The sequence below is a fragment of the Tympanuchus pallidicinctus genome, unplaced genomic scaffold, assembly GCF_026119805.1.
Source record: "Tympanuchus pallidicinctus isolate F22 unplaced genomic scaffold, pur_lepc_1.0 scaffold1, whole genome shotgun sequence".
Classification (NCBI taxonomy): domain Eukaryota; kingdom Metazoa; phylum Chordata; class Aves; order Galliformes; family Phasianidae; genus Tympanuchus; species Tympanuchus pallidicinctus.
In genome coordinates, this window is record NW_026294618.1 from 70,316,931 (window position 1) to 70,339,501 (window position 22,571).

General features: G+C 38.5%; 1 protein-coding gene across 3 annotated transcripts; it reads left to right on the plus strand.

Annotated features, from left to right (window-relative positions):
• The first annotated feature begins 268 nt into the window (after nucleotides 1–268).
• Nucleotides 269–21,651, plus strand: TSNAX (translin associated factor X). 3 transcript variants are annotated; one of them, XM_052684541.1, is made up of 6 exons: nucleotides 269–339; nucleotides 2,399–2,506; nucleotides 4,948–5,062; nucleotides 6,601–6,731; nucleotides 18,080–18,207; nucleotides 19,866–21,651. In XM_052684541.1, exons 1-6 carry the CDS (start codon nucleotides 318–320, stop codon nucleotides 20,238–20,240), a joined length of 879 nt encoding a protein of 292 aa, XP_052540501.1. In that variant the 5' UTR covers nucleotides 269–317; the 3' UTR covers nucleotides 20,241–21,651. The 3 variants fall into 3 exon arrangements, with proteins under 3 accessions (XP_052540501.1, XP_052540509.1, XP_052540513.1); XM_052684549.1 differs by having other exon boundaries at nucleotides 269–333; XM_052684553.1 differs by lacking the exon at nucleotides 269–339 and adding an exon at nucleotides 422–1,465.
• The last annotated feature ends 920 nt before the right edge of the window (nucleotides 21,652–22,571 follow it).

Sequence of the window (22,571 nt, forward strand, 5' to 3'; positions counted from 1 at the left end):
CCCTGCTCCGCGCTGGGGAAGCCCCCGGCGGGACCTCAGCGCGGCCGTCCCGAGGAGAGCCTGCTCAAAACCACGGCGGGGCCCGAGCTCTGCTCCTAGTTTGAGGTCACCGAGCCCGGTATCGTCCACCGTCTCCCCACGGCTCTGCTCCGCGCCTCCGTTCCCGTGGCCGACGGGCCGAGAGACTGCGGCACGGCGGGTCTTGCCGTCAGGCAGGCTGTCGGGCACCTCAGCGCAGTGCCGTGGGGCCCTGGAGGCGTTGTTGGGGGGGGGAAGCGATTCTACTTGGGGACGCCTGGCTCGGCGGCTGCAGCGAGATGAGCGGCAAGGAAGGTGACGGTGCGCCGCCTGCCGCTGCCTCCCGCGGGCCGGCGGAGCTCTCGAAGCCGGCGGGGAACGGGGCAGCGGGAGAGGCATGAGGAGGGTGGACGGGGGGAGAGGACCGGCTCGGCTGGGCTGTGTGGTGCCCCAGCTGTTCCCTCGGCCGGGCCTGTGCTAGCTCTTGCAGTTCCCGTCCCTGCTGTTAAAAAACACGCAGCAAAACCTGAATTTGTTATTGGGCCTGTAAAGTGTTAGGAAGTGTCTGTCAGATCTCGCCGTCAGCCTGTGTGCTGCTCAGACAGAGCCTCCTCCTACCAGAAAGCAGATAGCGTGGCCTTCCTTTGCTTTTCTCATCTATTTTCCTGTCGTTTTCTGAAATTCACATTGCTGTTTATGCAGCGGCCCCTCATCTCTCTCTATTTCTCTCTGATTTTTTGCCCCTGCTTCAGGAGGACCTGGTCTGTCTTATCTATCTATCTATCTATCTATCCTTTTATTTATTTTCCTGTGAATTATTTTGATGTTCCTAACGTCTGGTGCAAGGCAGCGAACTGAATGCGCTGCTTCAAGGGCTTGTGTTTGTAACGTGCTCAGTGCTACAGGGAAAACAAAGCCCTGAACCCACGTCCTAACAGAAAAGAAGGGAAAAATGATGTTCAGTTTCCTCTTTTAGAAAGTAACAACGCCCACTTCTGGTTCGAGTTTGGGATAATAAACAAACGGAAGCATTTTAAAATCCAGTGTTCTTCTGTAACTTCTAAGTAGCTTCCTTTTGTTTGTCTTTTAAGGAAATTAAGAGAACTACACGTGTTCAGAAAGGTTTGCTAGTATGCAAATGTGCCAAATATTGGCCTCTGCTCGGAACACAAAGCTTGCAGCTGTCACGAGGAGGAGATAACAAAGAGAAGTGGTTACAATGTGAATGATTCTCTCCTTGGTGAAGGAGAGACTGAAGGAAGGAACAGGACCAAGTGCAAGTTGACAGTAAAAGGCAATCCAGAAGAGAGGGGTTTTGAGTAATGGTTTGAAAAGGGACACTAAGACAGGAGCTAGTAATGGCAGTTGAAGGAAACAGCTTTTGCAGGGTAAAAAGAAGCCTTTAAATGAGCGGAGTGTAAGGACCTAAGGTGCTGCACCACAGGAGGTAAATCTAGATAGATGAATAGTGGCAGTCTGCCTAATTTATGCCTTGAGTACTTTTTTTTATTACCGAAGACCAATGACAAAAATTATGGTCACTTAGGAGAAGAAGGCTGAGAGGAAACTATAAGTGTCTTCAAATTGTCTTCAAATACCTGTAAGGTGATTGCACTCAGAGCGGGGTGGGTTTCTTCTCACTGTTGACAAGATGAGGAGAAATGGCCTCAAGGTGCACCAGGGGAGGGTTAGGTTGTATATCAGGAAAAACTTCTTTACTGAAAGAGTTGTTAAGCACTGGAATAGGCTCCCCAGGGAGGTGGTTGAGTCACCATCCCTGGATGTGTTAAGAACTGTTTAGGTGTGCTCAAGGACATGATATAGCAGAGGGTTGTGAGAGTTAGGGTGTTATGATTAGGTTTGATTGCGGTTTGACTTGATGATCTTAAGGTCTTTTCCAACCTGAGCATTCTGTGATTTGGTAATTATTGTACAATAAACTACTACTGGTAGGAGTTTAAATATTTTCTGTCAAGTTGGATATTAAAAAAAAAATAATTAAAAAAAAAACACAACAAAACATTGTCGAATGCTGTAGGTCCTTTTTAACGCAATAATTTCCATGCAGTTATTCCTTTATGGAAAGGAAACATAAAAGAATATGAACAGCTTATGACAAAAGTACTTGGGATCCTACTCTGGTCATCCATTAGAATTGGTAAAAGTTGTCCCATTATTCACTAGGAATGTGGTGGAACAAATAGTGTGGTATTGTAGAGATGACAGCAGCTGCTAATAAAAGTTACTTCATTCTATCATGCAAAATATCAATGGAGCCATAAATCCTCTGAAGACAGTGTTCTGACATTAGGCATGTTCTGGCAAAACTAGTTTATTTTTTAAATATTTTTGTTTGTGTGTGTTTGTTTTTTATTAATAGGATCAGGTGGCTTCAGAAAACGAAAGCACGATAATTTTCCACATGGTCAAAGAAGAGAGGAAAAAGAGAATGTTAATCCTTCTTCTCCTTTGATGACATCTTTTAAATGTAAGAAAGAATTTGGAAAGCCAGATTATTAAAAGTGTGCATTGCGGAATTTGCTAGGAATGATGTATTTAGTGATGGAATAAGCCAACTTTCTCAGGGGGAGAGATTTGAAACTAGTGTAACTTGTGCTTTCGACATTTAGAAGATGCTGTTTTGCTGTTTATACAATCAAGGCCTGAGAGAAGGGTTTGGCATGGCTGCACCTGGCGTGTGACCTGCTCCCTTTTTCATCTTGCGTCCTGTTCCCCTTTCCCACCCTGCTGAACCTGATGCTAATTAAACTGCAGCATTCCAACAGGCACTGGGCCCTTTGGTAGCAGGGAAATGCATGAATTGCACAGATGCAAAATCTTGGCTGTTGTGACAAAAGGACGTGGCTGCCTTTGGGGAGGCTGAGAAGGTTCCCAACTGCTGACCATAGTTATGGTGGTGCATGGATGACCAAGTTTCTTAAATGGAAATCTGGATGCGTGGATTTATGAATTGGTATCTGCTTATACGTGTGCTTTCTGAGAATCTGAGTTTAACAAACTGCAGTAGGCCGTTATGGAGACACTTTGATTGCCTTTTTTAAGAACAGCTTATATTTCAGTTTTGTTGTTGTTTTTCCCCAAATAAGCAGGTGTGAACTGCCCTCAAGCAAAACTGTTTTCAGAGTATTTACGTCAGACTCAAATGTTAGTTAGTCAATTCAGTTTGATTCTCTCAAACTCTCTCATTAGGTAAGCCCTGACAAGCAAAAGGTGGTCTTCAGAAATGAGGAACATTAACAGATGAAGGAAGGGAATGTGATACAGGGCACAGATCTGATCTCAGTGTAAAATTTTCCCTGCTTCCTGTATTATTATTATTTTTTTTCCTAAAGAAGATGAAGAAATAAAAGCTGGATGACTGTTAGAGATGATGCCTTGAGCACCATATAATTTCCTTGGTGTCTTTAACCACATGTTAAAGCAGCTGTATGAGTCAGCTTGGCAGATTATTAACTTTGACCCCGGCACTTTTATCTTGAATAATGTCTATACACTTGTACTCTAAATTGAGTAGTGCAATTGTACTTTCAAGTTTAATTTTTCACTCTCAAATGTATCAGGATTTTTCTTGAGGATGCTGCTAATTTGAATTCAAAACATCCCTTATTTCCCTCCTTTCTCATGAGATCCAATCAGTAGCGTTTGATAAATTTCAGAACAGAGTAAGGGATGCAGTTCATCCTGACTTTTCAGGGTTGTAGTGTTTGTGTTCCACAGAGTTATGAAGTATTTCTTGTTGGTAATTCACTGGTGGACTCAACTCAAATAATTTGGTGGAGACAGACCAGTCATGCGTATGAAAGACTTGGAGCTCAGCAGGGGCATTTGTGCTCATGTTTCAGAAGAACAAAAAAAAAAAACCAAAAAACAAACCATATTTTTTCTCAAGGCAATGGGAATTTTTAGCTTCATCTAAACTTTGTAAACTGCTACACTTTTCTGAGAGATATTCACTTGTTAGATACTCTATTAAAAAAAAAAAAAGAGAGAGACCTCTTAGCTTGCTTTCACCATCTTCTTGCGTGGATCCTTTAATGCCTCAGATAGTTATGCAGGAAATGTACTTAAACACTTCTAAGTATCTATTAATAGTTTATTTAGTGGACTAATGGTGTATAAAATGTTAATGTTGTATGTGAAACATTTGTTCACAGTTTTCACTAAGAAAATTACATATGCATCCTCTCTTAATCTTCTTTCTCGTTAGGCAGAGAAAATTTATGTCAGTAAGTCAGAAATCTTATTTTAAATAAGATTTTAAATATTTTAAATATTTATTTTAAATAATTGGCCTCACTTTTCTATTTTTAGTTCTTAGGGATATTAAAATACTTTTGCTCAATTCTAGTTTTGATGTAAAATAGAACCTTTCTTTTTAGTATTCTGTTCATTTTTAAGTGTATGGTTTGGGCTGCTTAAAACAGTATCAGGGTTGATGTGTATTTAAACCTGACTTACTAAACAAAAAATTATATTAATGATGAATTTTGCTGCTCAAGACTGAGGTTTCATAGATACGTAGCTGTCTAAATATACAGGTTGATCCCTCAAGGAGGCTTTTCAGAAATATGTGCGGTTTTTGAAGAGCCAAAAATGGGACCTGGGTTCCTGCATACTTGTGAGTCCCTGCCTGGTGCATACCTGCACCATAAGACCTGCTGTATTTTGTTCAGAAGTTCTTCTGTGCCTTTGCTCAGCGTTGAGCTGCAGGGTTGCGCAGTAGCTGTGGCAGGCAGGGGGCAATGGTGGTCTCCACAGCTATGTGCCGTGCAGGAGCACTGCCCACACTGGGGAAAGGCTGATGGGGACAGGGACCCACAGCTGTTACTGTGGCGCAGGATCTGAGCTTTTCCCTTACGCTGTATACTGTGATAATCATGCTTATTTCTGTAAACACTGCCTCTGCAGCATTTCAGCTGGAGCTCGACACCAGGCATGATAAGTATGAACGGCTTGTGAAGCTCAGTCGTGATATAACAATCGAAAGCAAAAGAACGATATTTCTACTCCACAGGTATATCAGGTGAGTCACACCGAGAGCTAAAGTGTTTGTGGAAACCTATAAACTGTCTTTTGTTTGTGATTCACAGCTGAGATCTTTTGTTGAGCAAGATTAATTTCTCATAAACATTCTTTAGCAGCTGATTGCATGCACCAGTTAGAGAATTAATAGATGCTGGCTCAGGTTTTTTAGTTGGTTTTATTGGAATGTTAAACAGGTTCAAAGTAGAGTGTAACAGCAGATGAGAGCTTTTCAGCTTTCAGCAAGCTGGGAGAGAGGAGCATGCAGCCTTCCTTCACATTAGTCACCTCTGCTGTTACTTCCCCTTTTGGGTTCTTGTAACCTCATCCTCAGTGATCAGTGCAAAAAGTGTGGGTAGCCTGGGTTGTTCACTGCATTCTTCAATCTAAGAGACTTGTCTGTGAAGTTTTGAACTTCTGTATGTTTTGTGTCCTCCAAAGCCTTCAAGCAATCACTGGAAGCCAGAAACGAAGCAGGAAAAGAATGGGAAAATTTAGAGCTTTGTGTATCCAGCTGAATAAAATATTTATTCGTCCTACATGTAACTGCTATAAACAGCTCTCCCTGTTCCTTCTCCCAGATTTATTTTTTTCTTTCTTACCTGTGCACATCTGTTGTGGTAGTATCTATTTATAGTTGCCATAGTAGTAACAGTTATAAATAGGGATTAGGAAATTGCCCTCTTTTTAACTTGGTCTTCTGTGAGGAGCTACTGCGATAATTCTAGTAACTGCCTCAACCTTGACTGTGAATAGCTGTTCCCACTGCAGGGGCTAGATGTGCTGGCAACTGGAAGAGGAAAGAACAATAATGAGACACTCATTTATTCTGAATTTTAGATTCCTGTTTTTAAGATACGTGTGTTATTGTGAGAGTGGAAGCTTTCTGTGCTATATTTTGATTTCCCAGTCCTTTGGTTTTAGCCATTATTATGGCTTTACTTTCTGAAGTCTGTTTGCTTTTAAATGTTTTCTTCAGACCAGTCTATCTGTGGTCTCCACATAGCCAATAAACCTATTAATATACTACGTTGATAGTTTGAGGTTGGAGGAGGAATGGTTTTAAACTAAATCTTATATGCCAAATATATATTGTTTGTTAATCAGGTATTTCAGCTGTTCTTTCACAACACAGTTCATAATTACTTTCTAAAAATGTGTATACTTCACGTGTGTTCTGTAACATGTTGCAGAATAGTGATATATTTTTTTAATGAACTTCTGCAAATACTGCTTGTTTCTCAGAATACTCTAATGAAGCATTTGTTCTTACTCAAGCAGTTGTTTAAAATTATTAATTAATTGTTAAAATTATTACCTGGAATAAATGTCGTGCTACCAGAGCATTTGACTAGCTGGTTCTGCATAGTCTCTCTTTCAGAGTCTACAATAAGTGTCAATGAAAGTTAAACCATTTCTGATTCCAATGTCTGCTTTATTTTCTTCCTTGAAGTCTATGAACGTGTATTAGTAATAGAAAACCTGTAACATTTTTTTTAAGTGTCTGCTCGTATTCTGAAAGCTGCTGTTTCATTTCAGTGCTCCCAATGGTGAAGAAGTACTAAATGAATCAGAAGTCAAGTTAGATGGTGTCAGACGGAAGATTAAGCAGGTTGCACAAGAGCTGATAGGTGAAGACATGTATCAGTTTCACAGAGCTATATCTCCAGGTAAATTATTTTAAGATACACAAAGTGTGCTATTTTGCACTGAACTTGATTTCTTGCCTAGCAGTGGTTCCTCTTCATGCAGCAGGTTTGAATGTAGCTCATTTCTGTGATTATAAAGCAGGACTCAGAGTTATCTTTGTGGTTAGCTGAGTTAGCTCTGATACTCAGAGTATCACACAGTCTTGTTAGCACTGCTGTTAAACAAGGATTTGCTGAAACTGGAAAACTTTGTACCCTGACCTACACTGAAGTTGGGAGTGATTCTAATGAATGTACTGGTCAGTTGTCTTTGACTGGGAGGAGTATGTGCTGCATACATACATACATTTACCCGAGTTGAAAAGGTTGTAACCTCAGGGAGGAAGAAGGAATGACTAGCTTGTGAAATAGTACCTTTGTGAATTCATAAAGTTCATAAATTAAAATCCCTAGATGAGCATTTTCTTTCTTATAAAGACTTGTAATGTGCACTTTGTATGTTTCAGTTACATCTTTTTCTGCTCTTCTCTGTAAAATAGCAATTTTTACTGCCATCCTGGTGACAGTATGTACCAGTGCTTTCATCACTCTTGCTTGACTTTTTTTTTGCTATGGAATTTGATTGTTACCTAAAATTCTTTTGCCTTGTTTATGGCAAAATATAAGTAGTATCTGTAACTGCTTCTTTCCTATCTTGGTCATGCTCTAGAAGTATCTTGCATTTACCTATTTTATATATATATTCCTGTGCATCTTTACTTGTTTAGGCAAGAATTCTTCAGTGACTTCAGGGGATTTCAGGGGAGAGCTGCCCAGATTTAATTTTTAGAAAGTATTTTACTTTTATAAACTGTTGATAAATAAGTCTGTGAAGAGATGTAATTTACAAGACAAACAGAGCACAGGTAAACTTTTACTTGTGTGTGTGAGCTTAAGGTCATCTAAGAGTGAAATGTCTCTTAACTTACAGTACCAATTTTCAGTGGTTCTAATTCAATTCCACAGCTTGCTTGTGGTGCTGCATTTGGTTATTCAATTCAAATGTGAACAGCTACTTTTAGGAGAGCCATTTACAACCTGTGTGAATCTTGCTGCTCTCTGTCACTTAGTATTTTAACAAGGCAATGAAAAAAGTGGTTCAAAACACTGTCACTGCAGATGACCTTGAACTGTGAACAGTAATTGTTCCAAGTGTTTGGATTTTCATTTTAAGTTCTGTTTATAAATGCTGAGAATCCAGTCCATTCATTCAGTTTTATGAATTAAGGCTTTTTAAAGCTTCCTTAAGACCTGTAAACATTGTCTGAATAACCTGTGAAGTTCATATTTTCTTTGCTATCTATATAACAGCATTGCTTGAGGTGTGCGAATCTTTGTGAGACCTCATGCTGCAAGCTATCAGCTTTGCCACATGGGCAGTTATTACAGGGTAACCAGCTACCACCTGTTGGTTGCTTTACACCAGTTCCTCCTGGTTTCTTAGTATGGGGCTTAGCGTGGGTGAATTCAGGGAGACATACCTACTTCTGTTTTTACAGAAAGTAGATTTTAGTTTTTAAATAAATGCTTCCTTGCCAACCTGAATAATTAGAGTTTTATGTAAAAGATAGGTAAACTTAGTTTATTTATTTTCAGGTTGTTATTACTAGCTTAACAAGTTTCTGTTCAGGTTTGCGTTGTTTGATAAGCACTCATATACAGTTAGTTACGCTAATTCGCCTTTGCTGATCTGTGACTTGCATAAAGATACCTTTTAATATCAAAATGGACCAGAATAAGCTCTTCACAAAGCAACTGGAAATACCCTGTCAGCTGCAGTTCAACATTTCTCAAACTTATCTTTGCTGTTTTAAATACTAGACTTTTAAAATAACAAACACATGTCCGTCCACTGTAGAACAGGCTGAATATAGACCTGTAGTAGAGGAAATTAGTTGCCTGCTGTGTATGTATGATGACTCAGTGCCTCCACAGCTGCAAAGCTTTTATATATGCAGTATATCCCCAACACTTGCATGTGGCTTGCAGTGAAGTGAGACTGTAGTAGAATTACAAAAAATCTTAGTAGTCTTAAGACAATTAAAGAGAATTGATCTTTAATAGGAATAGGAATAGAAGAGTAGAAGCAGGCTTTGCTGTCTATGTTTTCTTTTGATCAGGTATGCATACAAATGCCTGAAATTTAGCAGTTTTGTGGACTAATGCAGAAGATATAAAAATGCAGCCCTTCCATTGGACTTTTCCTTGTAGGTTGTTATTGACTGGACTTGGACTGTTTGGGTTAGAAATGGAAATGGTTGTGCTTTCACCTTTGTTTGCTCTTTAGATGTCCATGAATCAATAGCAAGTCTGGAATCTCCTCAGTTGTATAATACTGCCTAGCCCAGGGAGCTCCCAGTTGTTTCTGCAATTAGGTAGTTCTTTCCTCATTATAAAATATATATTGTATAAAATCCAACTGAAGTACAGTGACCTTCATTCTGTTTCTGCAGGTCACCTGCATGGTTTATTGAATTATAGAATGGCTTGGGGGGAAAGGACCTTGATGTTAGTTCCAACCTTAGTTCCATGTTAGACCTTAGTTCCAACCCCATGCTGTGGGCAGTGTTGCCACTCATCAGTTCAGGCTGCCCATCCAGTCTGGCCTTGAGCACGTTTAGGGATGAGGCATCCCCAGCTAATCTGGGTAGCACGTGCCAAGGCTTCACTGCCCTCTGAGTAAAAATCTTCCTCTAATACATGATCTAAATCTCCCCTCTTTTTACTTTTAAACCATTTCTCCTTGTCCTGTCATGATCTGCCCATGTAAAAAAAAAAAAAAGTCAGTACTTAAATTTTGGCTCTTCCCTCAGTAGGCAGAGTTTGTGTTTGCTGGTGCCTGCTATGCATGTTTTGTAAGGGAGCATGCTAGAATATAGGAGTGTGTCACTGGGAAGACAGAGATTGTGTTTAGGCATTGATTATATGAGCTCATGTCTATGCCAAGTATGAAAGGCGAACTTGTAGCACAAACATTCCTCTCACCTTGTTTGTTGAATCCTCCACTCTTCAGTTAGTCATTGGGATGGAAAAAAGAGTTGCTTAAAGACTTGTAGATTTTGATGCAGCTGACACTGGGATCAAAGTGACAGATATGAAGATGCTTGCTGTCAGGATCATGAAGCTGAGATAGAAAACCTAGAAGCACGAGGAAAGAAGGAACAATTAGGATAAGAACAACTGTGAGAGGGAATGCTTTGTCCGACCTGACCACACTGTTTATGAAATACTGTAATTGTAAGGGAAAACACTGATAAGAGTTAAGAATGTTGCTTTTGGTTTTGTTTTTAAGTCTAGTGATTTTTAATTGTTGCCTTGCTTTTTTTCGCAGTGGAAAAGTTTGCATGCCTTTCTGAGAATAAACATAATTAGGAAAAGTGCTAGATTGTTTAGGTATTTCCTGAAGCTGTAAGTCTTGACTTTCTCTTAGTATTCAAGTCTGATTTTGTGTTCTGAAGAATTTCTGGAGAATTTGTTGAAAGTGTTCTCATGAGCAAAAACATTGCAGTTAAAGTGTGGTTTTTTTCTTCCAAAAAGAATAAAGAAACGCCTGTGTCCCATATCTCAAAAGCAGCATGTCCAATTAACCTCAAACTTCCTAAAAATATTCTCCTTTGTCTTGAAACCAAACATGAAACATCCTCCTGTTCCCCACCCTATGTCTCTCTGAGTAAAAGGGATCAAAACTGGGCTCGTAATGGAAACTGCCGTCGCAGCCTCAGTTAAGGAGTCACAACTGTCTGCATCATAAAGCTGCCTAATACATATTTTATTCAGTATAATAACTGTTCACCTATAAATAGAACAGTGCTATGAGTATAATGCTTGGGAATATTGTTTTCCACTTGTAATTGTTAAATGCTTTTTTTGGGGTTACTCCAAACAGTTGTTCTTTTGACTCGAAGATAAAACAATTCTGGCAGAGCACTAAAGGAGTTTCATGCTTTCCCTCATTAAGATTAGTGCTAATGGCACGCAGGACGTTTCCCCAAAGGACACTTGCATGAGCTCAAACACTGAGTATAGCACTAATTGAACAACAACAAAAACTGATGACTGTTTTCTACACGTTTCTTAACAGTACAGATTGTCCCAGGGGATGATTAAACAAGCAAACAAAGAGATACTGAAATAATGAAGTCTTTTTTTAATGTGGAGCTCTTCATTTGTTATGTTAGGATGTTCGGCTTTGTTGATATTTTTAAAGCTTTACTATTTGTAATATAGAATTCCTGCTCTTTGCCCCACTTTGCAGTGTATACCTTATATATCCTGTGAGGAAATGTGTACTGTTTCTTTAAAATTCTTGAAAGATGCTGTGCAAGAAAAGGGCTGAGAAAGAGGTTATGAACGTATGAAGTGAAGGGAATAAACTTTTCAGGATTTTATTTATGTAGTATTATATTATTTATGAAAAACTCCAAAATATTACTGCAAAATATCAGCAAAGGACAGGAAAAAGCTGTATAAACTCTAAAGACAGAGTATGCTCTGAACATTTTAGGATTTATGTAAATATTCCAAGTATGACCTGCATGTGCACTGCATAAATGCAAAACATATATTGCAGAGGGGAGCTTTGAGTTCGTGGCAGGTTGGCATTGGGTGGGAAGGAATGGAGCACCTTTCTAACATGGCTTATTAAGTGAAATCTCTAACTGGTGGAAGCAAGTCTTGCCCAGTTTTTGTCCCTTAACAGTATGAGGTGGGATCATGTGTGAGAATTGTAAGGCTGTTAAGCAATCTGTTAAGAGCGATCACTTAAGGTACGTGTTGGTGTCTTTACAGTGAGGTCAAGATTTTGCTAGGGACAAGTATAGGTGTGGCATTATCTTTGCAGCTGATAGGCGCGCGTAGCTCCTTATGCAATGAGGAACCCATGTTTCTTTTGGGGCTTCTTTGCTAATACAGTGGAGAGTGATGATAACAGATGTAACTGGAAAGCTGTTGGCTGACCTTTCTGTTTGCTGTGTGTCAGTATTAGCAGTAACAGTGAATGGAGTGGGTTGCACAGAGGAGCTCATTAGCTCTTTATCATGTCTGCACTTGCTCTGAATGGGATTAGATGATGAGGCTGTAAAATGTCAGCACCTTGTCAAAACTACTGCCCTGTGACTGCTTCTCTGATGTTGATGCGGGAAATTCTGTGTAAAAGTTCAGCATTGACGCAGTGGATTTATCTTGTGCAGATGCTATTTATGCTCTGAGAGAATGTTATAATGTAGCTTATTTCTGTCTCCTACCTTATGCCATCTGAAGGCACTTCAGAATTCTTAGTGTGCTGCAGTAAATTGCACTGTTGGAGTGGATAAAGCAAACTGTGCTACCTTTTCCTATATATGTATTTGTAAAACAAAGCTAGGCTCAAGAACAATGATGTACCTCTGAATAAGAACTTTTTTTTTTTGGTCTTACAGTTTAAAAACTGTAATAAAGTAGGTGACATACAGAGGAAAAGCTTTTTACTGCTTAAGGAAGGGTATCATGAATTGTAATCATCTCACCCAGGAAAAAATTTCAATACACCTAAAACTTGAAAGGAAAGCTATCCGTGGAGGAAGCAATCAGATTTCTGCAAGATGGTGGGAAAACATAATAACACAGGAACAGGATGTAGCTAAAGAATTAAGTTCATCTCTTTGCTGTTGTGGGTGAGAGGTAAAACGCCAGAAATGGAATCAAAGTTTCCTGATTATACTGAAAAATTAATGGAATTTGCAGTGTAGAAGCCAATGTTTATCAGATACAATTTTGTTAATTTCTGTTTTCTTACTTTGTGCATTTCTTTGTTCTTGCACAGCCAAGAGTGCCAACAAACTATAAAACTGATTTCCAGTAAGTAAACTGCTTGTTTGAAACTCACTGTTATATTTTACTACTCTTAGACTATTTCTAGCTCATGCCTATTTTCTAGGTTCTTCCAAGGAAGGTGAAATATCAGTATAGTAACTGTGCTGAATTCAGCAAGTAACCTTGGTACATCCCTCAGATCTTCAAGGGGGGATGAAATAACTGGTTGTGAACTTATTTTCCACAGTGTCTCCTGCAAGAAAACCATTGTCTATTTGTACACTTGTTTCTAAAATTAATAACATAAGGTCAATTAAATTGATCTCTACAATGAGAGAATAAAACTCTCTGCAATTCTCTGTGGAGTTTTTGTGTCTGAGAAATAATTTAACTGTCATGGGCACTTATGCCTATTAAGTAGGAAGCCTGTGTTTGTTTCTTTAGTTTTGAGGAACACAGGCAAACCTCTGGTTTACCTTTCCCCCAGCTGTGGTGTGTATGCAGCTTTAGACTAAGTGCAAACAATGCTAACGTCTCAGCATCTGAAATTTATCACTTACACATGCAGCTGGGAAGGAGCAGAGCTGCAGGATGGTCATGGATGTGTCACATAGCAATTGACTAATCAATAAAGCATTTGGGATTTAGTAAGAGAAATTTTCACCAATTTAATTATTGATTTGATCGTAAACCAGCTTAGATAAATCGTTGCTAGATGCAATATATGTTCTGGTTTCAGTTGCTACCTTGAACTGATTAGTGATAGAATGCATACAGTATCTTTCTCTGACAAATATTCCTATATGAGCTTGCACTGACTGTCAAAGTGATTTCAAAACTGAATTGTTAAAATGGAGCAGTTTATCTGGAAATGGACTTGGCTGTGTTTTTCTCTTCCTCAGTTCCCTTTAAAATTCAAAAGCTGTGTATAGCTCTGCATGACATACATACCTGGCTCCATGAACGTATTACTCAGTGAATAGAAATAGCAGATTTTTTTTTTTTTCCAAATTCATGTGCTTTTAGTTGTATGTGGTAGTTATCCCCATTGTTCAAAACCTGCTCTTCAGGAGTAATATGAAGCCTTTTTTACAGCAATATCCAGGTGGTGAGTATGTCTGAGTATAGCTGGTTTTACAGCTGTCTTTAGAATCTTTCTGTAAGCTGTTAGAAAATTAACCTTTGATTTCGTACTCACAATCAACTAAGAAGCTGTTGGATTGTTTCATAGCCTCAGTTTTAATTACTTCAGTTTTTACCATTTCTGGACAGAAAGAAGTGTGAATCTAGGAATTGTTGCTGCCATCTGTGGACAAATTGAAATGGGTGAGGTGTGAGTTGTCAGTTTCGTCTTAATAGGATGGCAATGATGAGGTATGATTATTTTCTAATTGTCATTTGTTTATGGATGCATTTAAATTTATTGCTTGCACTTGTTTCAGTTGGTGTACTTGGTCCATGTAGTTATTTTACCAGTTCTCATTGATCAGCAGGCTTGTAGAAGTGGGTTCTTCTCATTCTACCATCTTCCTTGGGTTCTGCAGAGTTCACTGACAGAAGCTCTCCAGTTATCTTTGTTTTTTTTTCGCAGTTTGGATTTTCCACAACAATTTGACTTTTTTTTTTTTTTCTTTCTTCCTATTTTTAAGAGAGGGTCACTCACTAGCCTAAGTGTGATAAGGTTGTGTTGCTTTGATTTGATGATGAATTCACAATTGGGTAGCTTCATGTGACTTGCCCTAAAAATAATGTTCTGCACCGGTGATGCTGGTAGAAAACTGCTGCAACTGTGTATGTTTTCAGACAGCTCTTTTGGTGACTGCTGTTGGTTTGTGATTCCTGCTTCATGGTTTAGAGGAGGAGCTGGGAAGGTAACAGAGGCTGTCTGTGTGAGCAAAAAGATGCAGGTAGGGAGGAAAGCAAGAGGATGAAGGAAGAGAAGGAAGATAACTTGAGAAGAAATAGGGACCAACATCATTCAGGAAACTGACAGCTAGTGTTGGTGTTTATAACTTCAAGACCTGAGATGCATGGAACCCATTTTAACCCATTTTTAAGTGTTGAACAGATACTTAAATGAAAAAATCCAGTAAATTAAATGTTAAGAGACACTTTCCCCTTCTTTGATCTGTCATTTCAGTACATGCATGCATGTACATCTTAGGTAGAATTAGATTGTATTTACCTTAATCTGACTCCTCTAATTAAGGGACTGTTACCCATTGTTAAAATAGAAACATCTTTTCCTTCCTCTTACATGGTCATTTTTTTCTTGGAGAGAGTGCTACAATGAGCTGAGAGTTTGAAGAGACCCGATTCCTTGCTAATACGATATTAGTTTTGTTTGTTGTTTTTTTTCATTGCTTTAGAGAAATTGCTTAACTCTTACTTCTCAGAGTCTGTATATGCAGATGAATATTATCAGATGATTCAACTGGAAAAAAATTGTACAAACTTTTAGGCATGAAATTTCCTTCTCAATAGATGTGTGCTGAGAAGATACCTCTGTGTAACTTTCCAGTTTGTATGCAAAAAATATATTTTCAAAATATAGAAGGAAGATATTATATGTGTGACGGTAGCCTATCACTAGTACAAGCTATTTATACAGAATAAATATAATAAGATATCAAAATGTTTAACTTTCTGTAGTTTCACCTTTCTAATTTTAAGACATGCTAGTGGAAGTAACGCCATGCTTTTATTTGCAGTTTCCTATGTGTGTTCTAAGAAAAAACATGCATAAAAACAGTTTTACAAACTATTACTGGCAGCTCAATCTGTAAATAATCAAGTTTTGGAATAAATCCAAAATAAAAGCATGAGGGGAAAGGTACTGTTGGATAGTGTAGTGAAATGGGATGGAGCTTTTCACCTTGGGGATTATTTGCTGAACATAGCGGATGTCCTTCCATGAAGCTAAAACATAACATATTCAAACATTCTTCTACCTGCATATAAAAACGCCTTCTTTCAAGGTCTTGGGTCGCTAAGAGGTTATGTTGCAGCTACTTTTGGAAGGACTTAAAATATAAATATTTTTGCAGAGGAGTTGCTACCAGTCTATTTGTGATGCTAACAGTGTCACATAACGTTTTGTAACCTTACTTGTCAATACTGTGAGGTAGATTCCCAAACTGTGCAAGGTGAAATAACAAACCAGAATGTGTGTACTATATTCACATAGTGGTGTTAAAGAGAAGGGAGGAAAATAGTGGAACAAGTCAGTGTGGATTGGAAAGGAGGAGGTAAAAATGTGCATGTATTTGTGTGTGTGTATGGAGAGAGAGAAAGGAAAATAAATACATATAGATATAGAAATGAAAGGAGGAACCAAACACCCTGGAAAATGTGTGTGGAGGAGTTAAAGTGAAATGAGTTGAAGCTGGGGAGTTAAGATTGATCAAGAAACCTGTATATTGGAAGGTTTGAGAGCTGATTTGATCACTTTGAGAACTTGGGTAAGTGCCACGTTGATTTTCCATAACTGATAAGTCTATCAGATATCTCCATAGATAGGAGATTCTCACAGATGTTGTCATATTAAGTGCTGTGGTATTGGGTAACTTACAGCTTATCAATAGGAAAAGCCAAAATGTCATAATGAATTACTGGTTGTGTTATATCAGCAGAGTAAATCAGGAGAAGAAGCAATTGAATAAGTCTTCCTCTCTGCAACTTCTGAAGTTACTAGTTTTGGAAAATCCCAAGTAGTTTTCCTTTATTATTCCTCTGTGACTTCTGCCCAGAATGCTTCACCCGAACTCAGTTGATGAAGCTATTGCATTTAATTGGCCTTGCAGTTCCCTGTGTACGAGAAATGAGTGTGGCTCTGGTTGCTGGATCTTATTCTACTTTTCAAGCTACTGCTGGGTAGGAGCATGAAGGATGCAAACTGAAATGCCTTTCTCAATTGCCCTCACTCACTTTGCAAATTCATATTTCGAAGGAAGAAATGCAGGTCATTCGTTAAGCTTTTTTGATTGTAACATGAAAAGCATTTTCTCTTGTGGTCTCCTCTAGTTTTCTGGGGATCGTTCGGCTTTCCTCTGTTACTCAAGGCTGTGTTCCCTTGTTATTGATTTAGACTTTCTCTTTGATCCAAATGAAGCCTAAATTCTTTGCTTCCTAGATATCTCTTGTGGGCTGAGATTCTGGCCCTAGAGTGGTCAGTTGGAGTTTCTAAAATTATTCCAATGGAAACAGGATTCTGCTGCTAGTTACCTTGGGTACCTCCATTTTTTTTCACTTGACATATTGGCAAAGCTGTTGTCTATTCATGGCCCTTTTCAGCGTGTTACAGCAGTGTCACCTCTGAGCTTCTCTCAAAGTGAAACCATCCCCTTAGAATTGTTCAGTCCTTCTGCTAAGATCGATCATGTTACAGTATGTTCCTTTAACTTCCTCTGTTGGCTCTCTCTCTGCCCCATGGTCAGATACACACGTATTGTTATTGTCTTTAAAACTTTTTAGCTTAATCCTACCGTGGCTGTTTGCTCCAGATTCATTTCTGCTTTTTATTTTTCCACCATCAGAGCCAATTTCAGATTTGTGCTGAAATCCCACATGCTTCCCCCAGATTTCTCCTCTACATATAAGGAAAAATTAACAGAACCTATGAATCACCGTCTCAACATTCAAGCTGTATTTTTGATCTCACTTTTGTTGCTAACGCATACAGAAAATTGCCATCTGCTGAGTTGATAGTGAGAGGTAATTGTGACAGGTGGCTGCAGATGGCATATAAATCTGGAACAAGCTGTATTTGTTATCCTATCTTTTATTTCCTTGCTGGCACACCTTTTGTTCTTCCTGCATGCCTTATTTTCAGAGTGTAAGTTCTTGACGATAGGGCTGTCCTTCATTGTATTCATCTTGCCAAACATTGCAGTCTTGTCTGGCTTATTGTAATTATAACAATAATAGTTTTTGGTCTGGATTTGTTTGTAAGAAAATGTGCTTTGTCCTGAACATGTATTTCACCTAGCCTGTCTTTTAAGGAGCCTATTCACTAATTCCTACAAAACAAAGAAATGGGAAATGAAGTTTTAAACAGACATTTTCTGTTGCTAACAACAGATTTAAAGGAAACATTACCTGTATTTTGTGGACCATCTGCCTTGTTTTTGATTTATCTGCAGTCTTTTTTTTGTGTTGTGCCCCGTGTCTGTGACCTCGTGTAATATAAATGCAACGCTTTAGCAGCTTCGTTATGGGGAACAACTTCTTGATATGTTTCTGGGAGTGAGTAGCACTATACTTTCTACTGATATACTGAAGGATCTGAATAAAAAATGCACTTGTAGTAAAAACTCAAAAATGTTGATCTGCTGTTCTTTTAGTCTCATATGTCAGAAGTGTGCTATGTTAAATAGCTTTTCAGTGTTATTTCTGGATTTCACTTTCTGCAAGTAATCTTAAAATAGTTTCACATACAAATTTTCTAAAAAAAAAAAAAAGCAAGCATGGGTCATGGGTCATTGATCTAAAGTTTGAATCATTTGCTTAATAATTTTGTGGTTTGGTTGGTTTTTTTTCAGGACTTCAAGAATATATTGAAGCTGTTTCATTTCAGTATTTTATCAAAACCCGATCTTTAATTAGTGTTGAAGAGATCAACAAACAACTAATATTTACAGCAGAAGACAGAGAAGAAACAACAAACATGGTAAAAGTTTTTCTCTTCTCATATGACATATCTTTCTGGAATGGTAATGCAACGACTGAGCTTAGTCATACTTTTGGCATTTGATTAAATAAGTTCAGTTAATGGAATGGTATTAGATATACATGTGGGCTTTGACTCAGTCATTCAAAACGTGCTTTTTATTCTGAGACGTATTAAACTAGGTCAGTAGGCTTCAAGTTTATTCACTTCACATCCCCTTTAGGGCAAAATGAACACCTCCTGGCAGGGAGAAGGATTTGGGATTGTAAAATACCGGGAAGCAGATATGGAAAAGGGATTTTTAATGTCTGTGTTTGTATCTGTAACATCCACCAGTGTATAGTGGTATAGCAAAAGTTGGAGGAGACTAATGAATTTGAGACAAAATGAAATCTTCCTACCTCATACTAAGCTAATCAGGGCAGGCACTCTGATTAGCTTCTGTTAGTATTCATTATGTGTTTTAGCTTGGTAATTTGTAGCATTCCTAGAGTTGCTCTTTATGTTTTCAGGGCACAAACTCATTTACTCCTTTACCTTACACCTCATGTGGTATCTGCTGTTTCTTTATGTGGCCATACCTTTACCCTGCCCTACACAATTATTTGCACAGACACTGCTGCCAATGACCACAGTAAACTGGGAACACTTTGTAGATGGGGCTCAGAGGCTGTCTGTGGTAAAGTATAGAAATGGTCATGTAGTGCACATGCAATGTACAGTAATACACAGCATTAGTGCTTTAGAGACTACTTCTGTTGAAGAGATTCTGTTCTACAGCACTTTTTTTTTTTCCTTCCTCATTCTTTTAGTAAGATATTTGTAAAGAAGCCAGGTTTTCAGCTTAATTTCTCTTTTTCTTACCTACAATGGCATGCTTCTTTTCCCTATTTGCAAAGTTATTGATGTCTGCGTGCACACCTGACCAGATTGGTGATGTTTGGATGGGTGTTCCCTTGTGGGAACAAGGGGATAGAAGCAAACCTGTGCTGTCTCCAATATCACCAATATTTCGGAAATCAAAAGTATTGTAGCTTGGAGAGCAAATTTGTCACTTGTGGTAATTTTTTTCATGAATATTTATTTAGATATTTTGATGAATTCAATTGATATAAAAAACAGATCTGAGAGGAATCCACTTGTCAGCTTCTTCTAGAAAGCATTTTGAAATTCAAGATATTATTACAGAATGATGTGATTTGTTTTTATAATGCAGACTCTCTTATTGTTTCTTGAATGTTTGGATTTGTGTATCTTTGGACAAGACCATTCAACCAAAATTTAAATCCATTAGGCTGAAGTTTGCAAGCCCAAAAAAAAAAAAAAAGGCAGATGCAAATAAATGTTCATACAAAAAAATGTTTGTTCTATTTGCATGTAAAAATTGTAGAAGCATGGTATGTTTGGTATGTTCATCATGCTTTTCAGAGAGGAAGTCACATCTCAATGGAATGGATACTTTTATGTCTTACAGCACGCTGGAGGAAGGATTAGTAAATAGTACTTCTGAAATCAGACTGTGGAAGTGGCATGCACTAGAATGTTTGTAATTCCTATTGCTTTACAGTGCATTAGGTAAATTAGTGTGCATTTGAACCATTTTAGACTGTCTTTTTCCATAATCCTCTGAAAGGAACTTTGCTCTATTCTGTCCTCAGACCTCCAGTTCCCAGGATAAACAGCCACACACTTGGAGCCTGAAGGTGACACCTGTAGATTACCTGCTGGGAGTGGCTGATCTAACTGGAGAGCTGATGCGACTGTGCATCAGCAGCGTTGGCAATGGTGACATCGACACACCTTTTGAACTGAGCCAGTTCTTACGTCAGATTTATGACGGTTTTACTTTCATTGGCAACACTGGACCTTACGAAGTATCCAAGAAACTGTACACTTTGAAACAGAGTCTGGCAAAAGTAGAGAATGCCTGCTACACATTAAAAGTACGGGGCTCTGAAATCCCAAAGCACATGTTGGCTGATGTGTTCTCCACCAAAACAGAATTGATTGACCAAGAGGAAGGCCTTTCTTAAAATAAGGAGACTGTCACAGCCCAGAAAGGGAGAGGACTTGCACGGAGAAATCTTGTTAGTTGTGATTTTTAGGTTTTTGACCCTCAACGCTTTTTAGGTAGAGACATTTTTAGTTTTATCTACGACAAGATTGTTTGCAATAGTGATTTGTAACCAAAAATACTTTTTTATGGTGTGCAAGAGAACAAATGTTTGACTTTGTCCTCTCGGCATGGAATTTCCTGTATTGCTCCATTGTATCCTCTTTCAGAACAACCAGATGTTCCACTGCGTTTTGCACCAGTGACTGTCAGTGGTGCCAGTCACCTTGAACAGGTGTGGTTGCTCTTATCACTAATTAGCAGTGGAAAAAAATGGTCAGGTACTGGTTGTTCAGCATTATCCGTAGGTTTTTGCTGAGCTTTGTTTTCTGACTGTTTGGGTTCTATCTTCACATTGTATCTAAAATAGCACACCTACATGTGTGAAAGTTCGACCTTTGACTTGAAGTTGAGGTGGTCTTGAAACTGAAGCTAAGTCAGCTTTTCTCCAGTTGGTAATGAGGCTAATTGCACCAGGCATGTGTTACTGTGTACTCATCATTCTGGGACTCGGTTAAAATTGAGCTCTGTTTTGGTTACACAGATTCTTTAGATATTTTGATATGAGTTAGGAAATCATTTAAAAATGTGGAACTTAATGGTTTAAATTTTGGTAACATGTTTTAATGCAGAATCTGCCATTTTTTGTAGACAAAAGCAGAAGAAAGACCTGCCAAGTATGCTTAACACACACAAATTGGTTAAGGCAAGAGCTTCTTGAACAAAACCAATGAGGCTTTGTGCTGGAAGTCTGTTCTCTGGTGTTTGTGCTGCCCTGAGGACCTCCAGTGGGGCTGAGCTGGTACAAGTATAGAAAGGGCCAGCAAAGCTTTAAATATCTGTTAGCAGGAACTATATCATGTGCATGTTCCTATGGAAAGGAAATTGCAAACAGAAATAAGGCAGACATTCTGACTTCCAGGTTTATCTTTGAGGTGGGTATGTCACCGCTGGCAAAAAATCAGGGCTTTCTGCCGGTGTCTGAAGTTATGGAAGTCTGATAATGTACGTTATGCTAAAGGAAAACAGATAAAACAACATGATCTTTAGACTCCAGGAAATAGGCCTCCCAACTGCAATTGAAAATACTGCATGTTTTTTATTTTCACTTCCATATGCTGTGATAGTGCCAATATTTTTCCCATGAGCATGTCCTGAGTAGCACGGATCATCTGATACATGGACAGGAACGGGTAAATATATTTCTGTCACATTTTTCCATTGTTTCCACATAAAGCAATATGTGGTGGGTGCTTTATTTTCTTCCTATTATTACTTTTTTTTTTTTAATTATTATTTTTTAAACAATAAATTCTGAAAGCAGTCACTGCCTGGATGTTGTTGGTTTTTTTTTTTTTTTTTTTTTTTTTTTTTTTTTTTTGCTATTTAGTCCTAGAGGTAAGTAAAGGTGTGAGCTTCCCCCTGATGTGCAGAACTACTTTCTCAGCCGTTTTATTCAGGGAAGTCTAATAGTAGCTAGGTTTGAAACTTCATGTGATCCTCTTGAGTTAAAAAAAAAACAACAATTAAAAAAAGCAGCAAGGGATTCAGATGGCAGAACAATTTTACACTAGTATAAATCTGCAATGGTAGACAATATTTTTTCTTGTTGTTTTCCTCTTTTTTGGCGAGGGGGGGGAGGAGAAGTGAGGAGGAGTAAGTGAAACCTATTCATAAGGAATCCTTTTTAAAAATTTTTCTTAAGTTTACGTATGCTTTTAGTGTTTCACTTGAAACAGGTGCAAGAGTAGTACTGTGTCTTTTGGCACTGCTAAATTTACTGCAAGTAATTGCAGGAGGACGTTTGTGAGTTGAAAGCCTATCGTATCGTTATTAGATGTATTGTCTGATACTAAACAGAAGGCTGTATGTTGTCTGTCCCAGCAACTACTGGGCAGAAGCTGAATATTTTCATGTCACAGTTTGACAAGGGATGAGATGAGTGACATTGAAAGCCTGCCACAGAATGAGCACGGAGCGGCCACTGCTGCAGTCAAACCACTGTTATCCCCGTACAGTCGTTTGTGATTATGAAATTACAGATGTATAAAAATGGTATTTTTTAGCAGAATTTAGAGGTTTCTTCAAAGAATATGTTTTGATTCCAACCTTAAAATTTCATTAAGCCTAGAGAACTTCCTTAAGGGCAGATGAGATTTCTGAATTCCTTTAGGCTGCCTGTTTATAATCAGAAGCCATAGTAATCCCTAATAGGGAGGAAAGTGTGTGTGTGGTGTATTAGAGCAGCAGC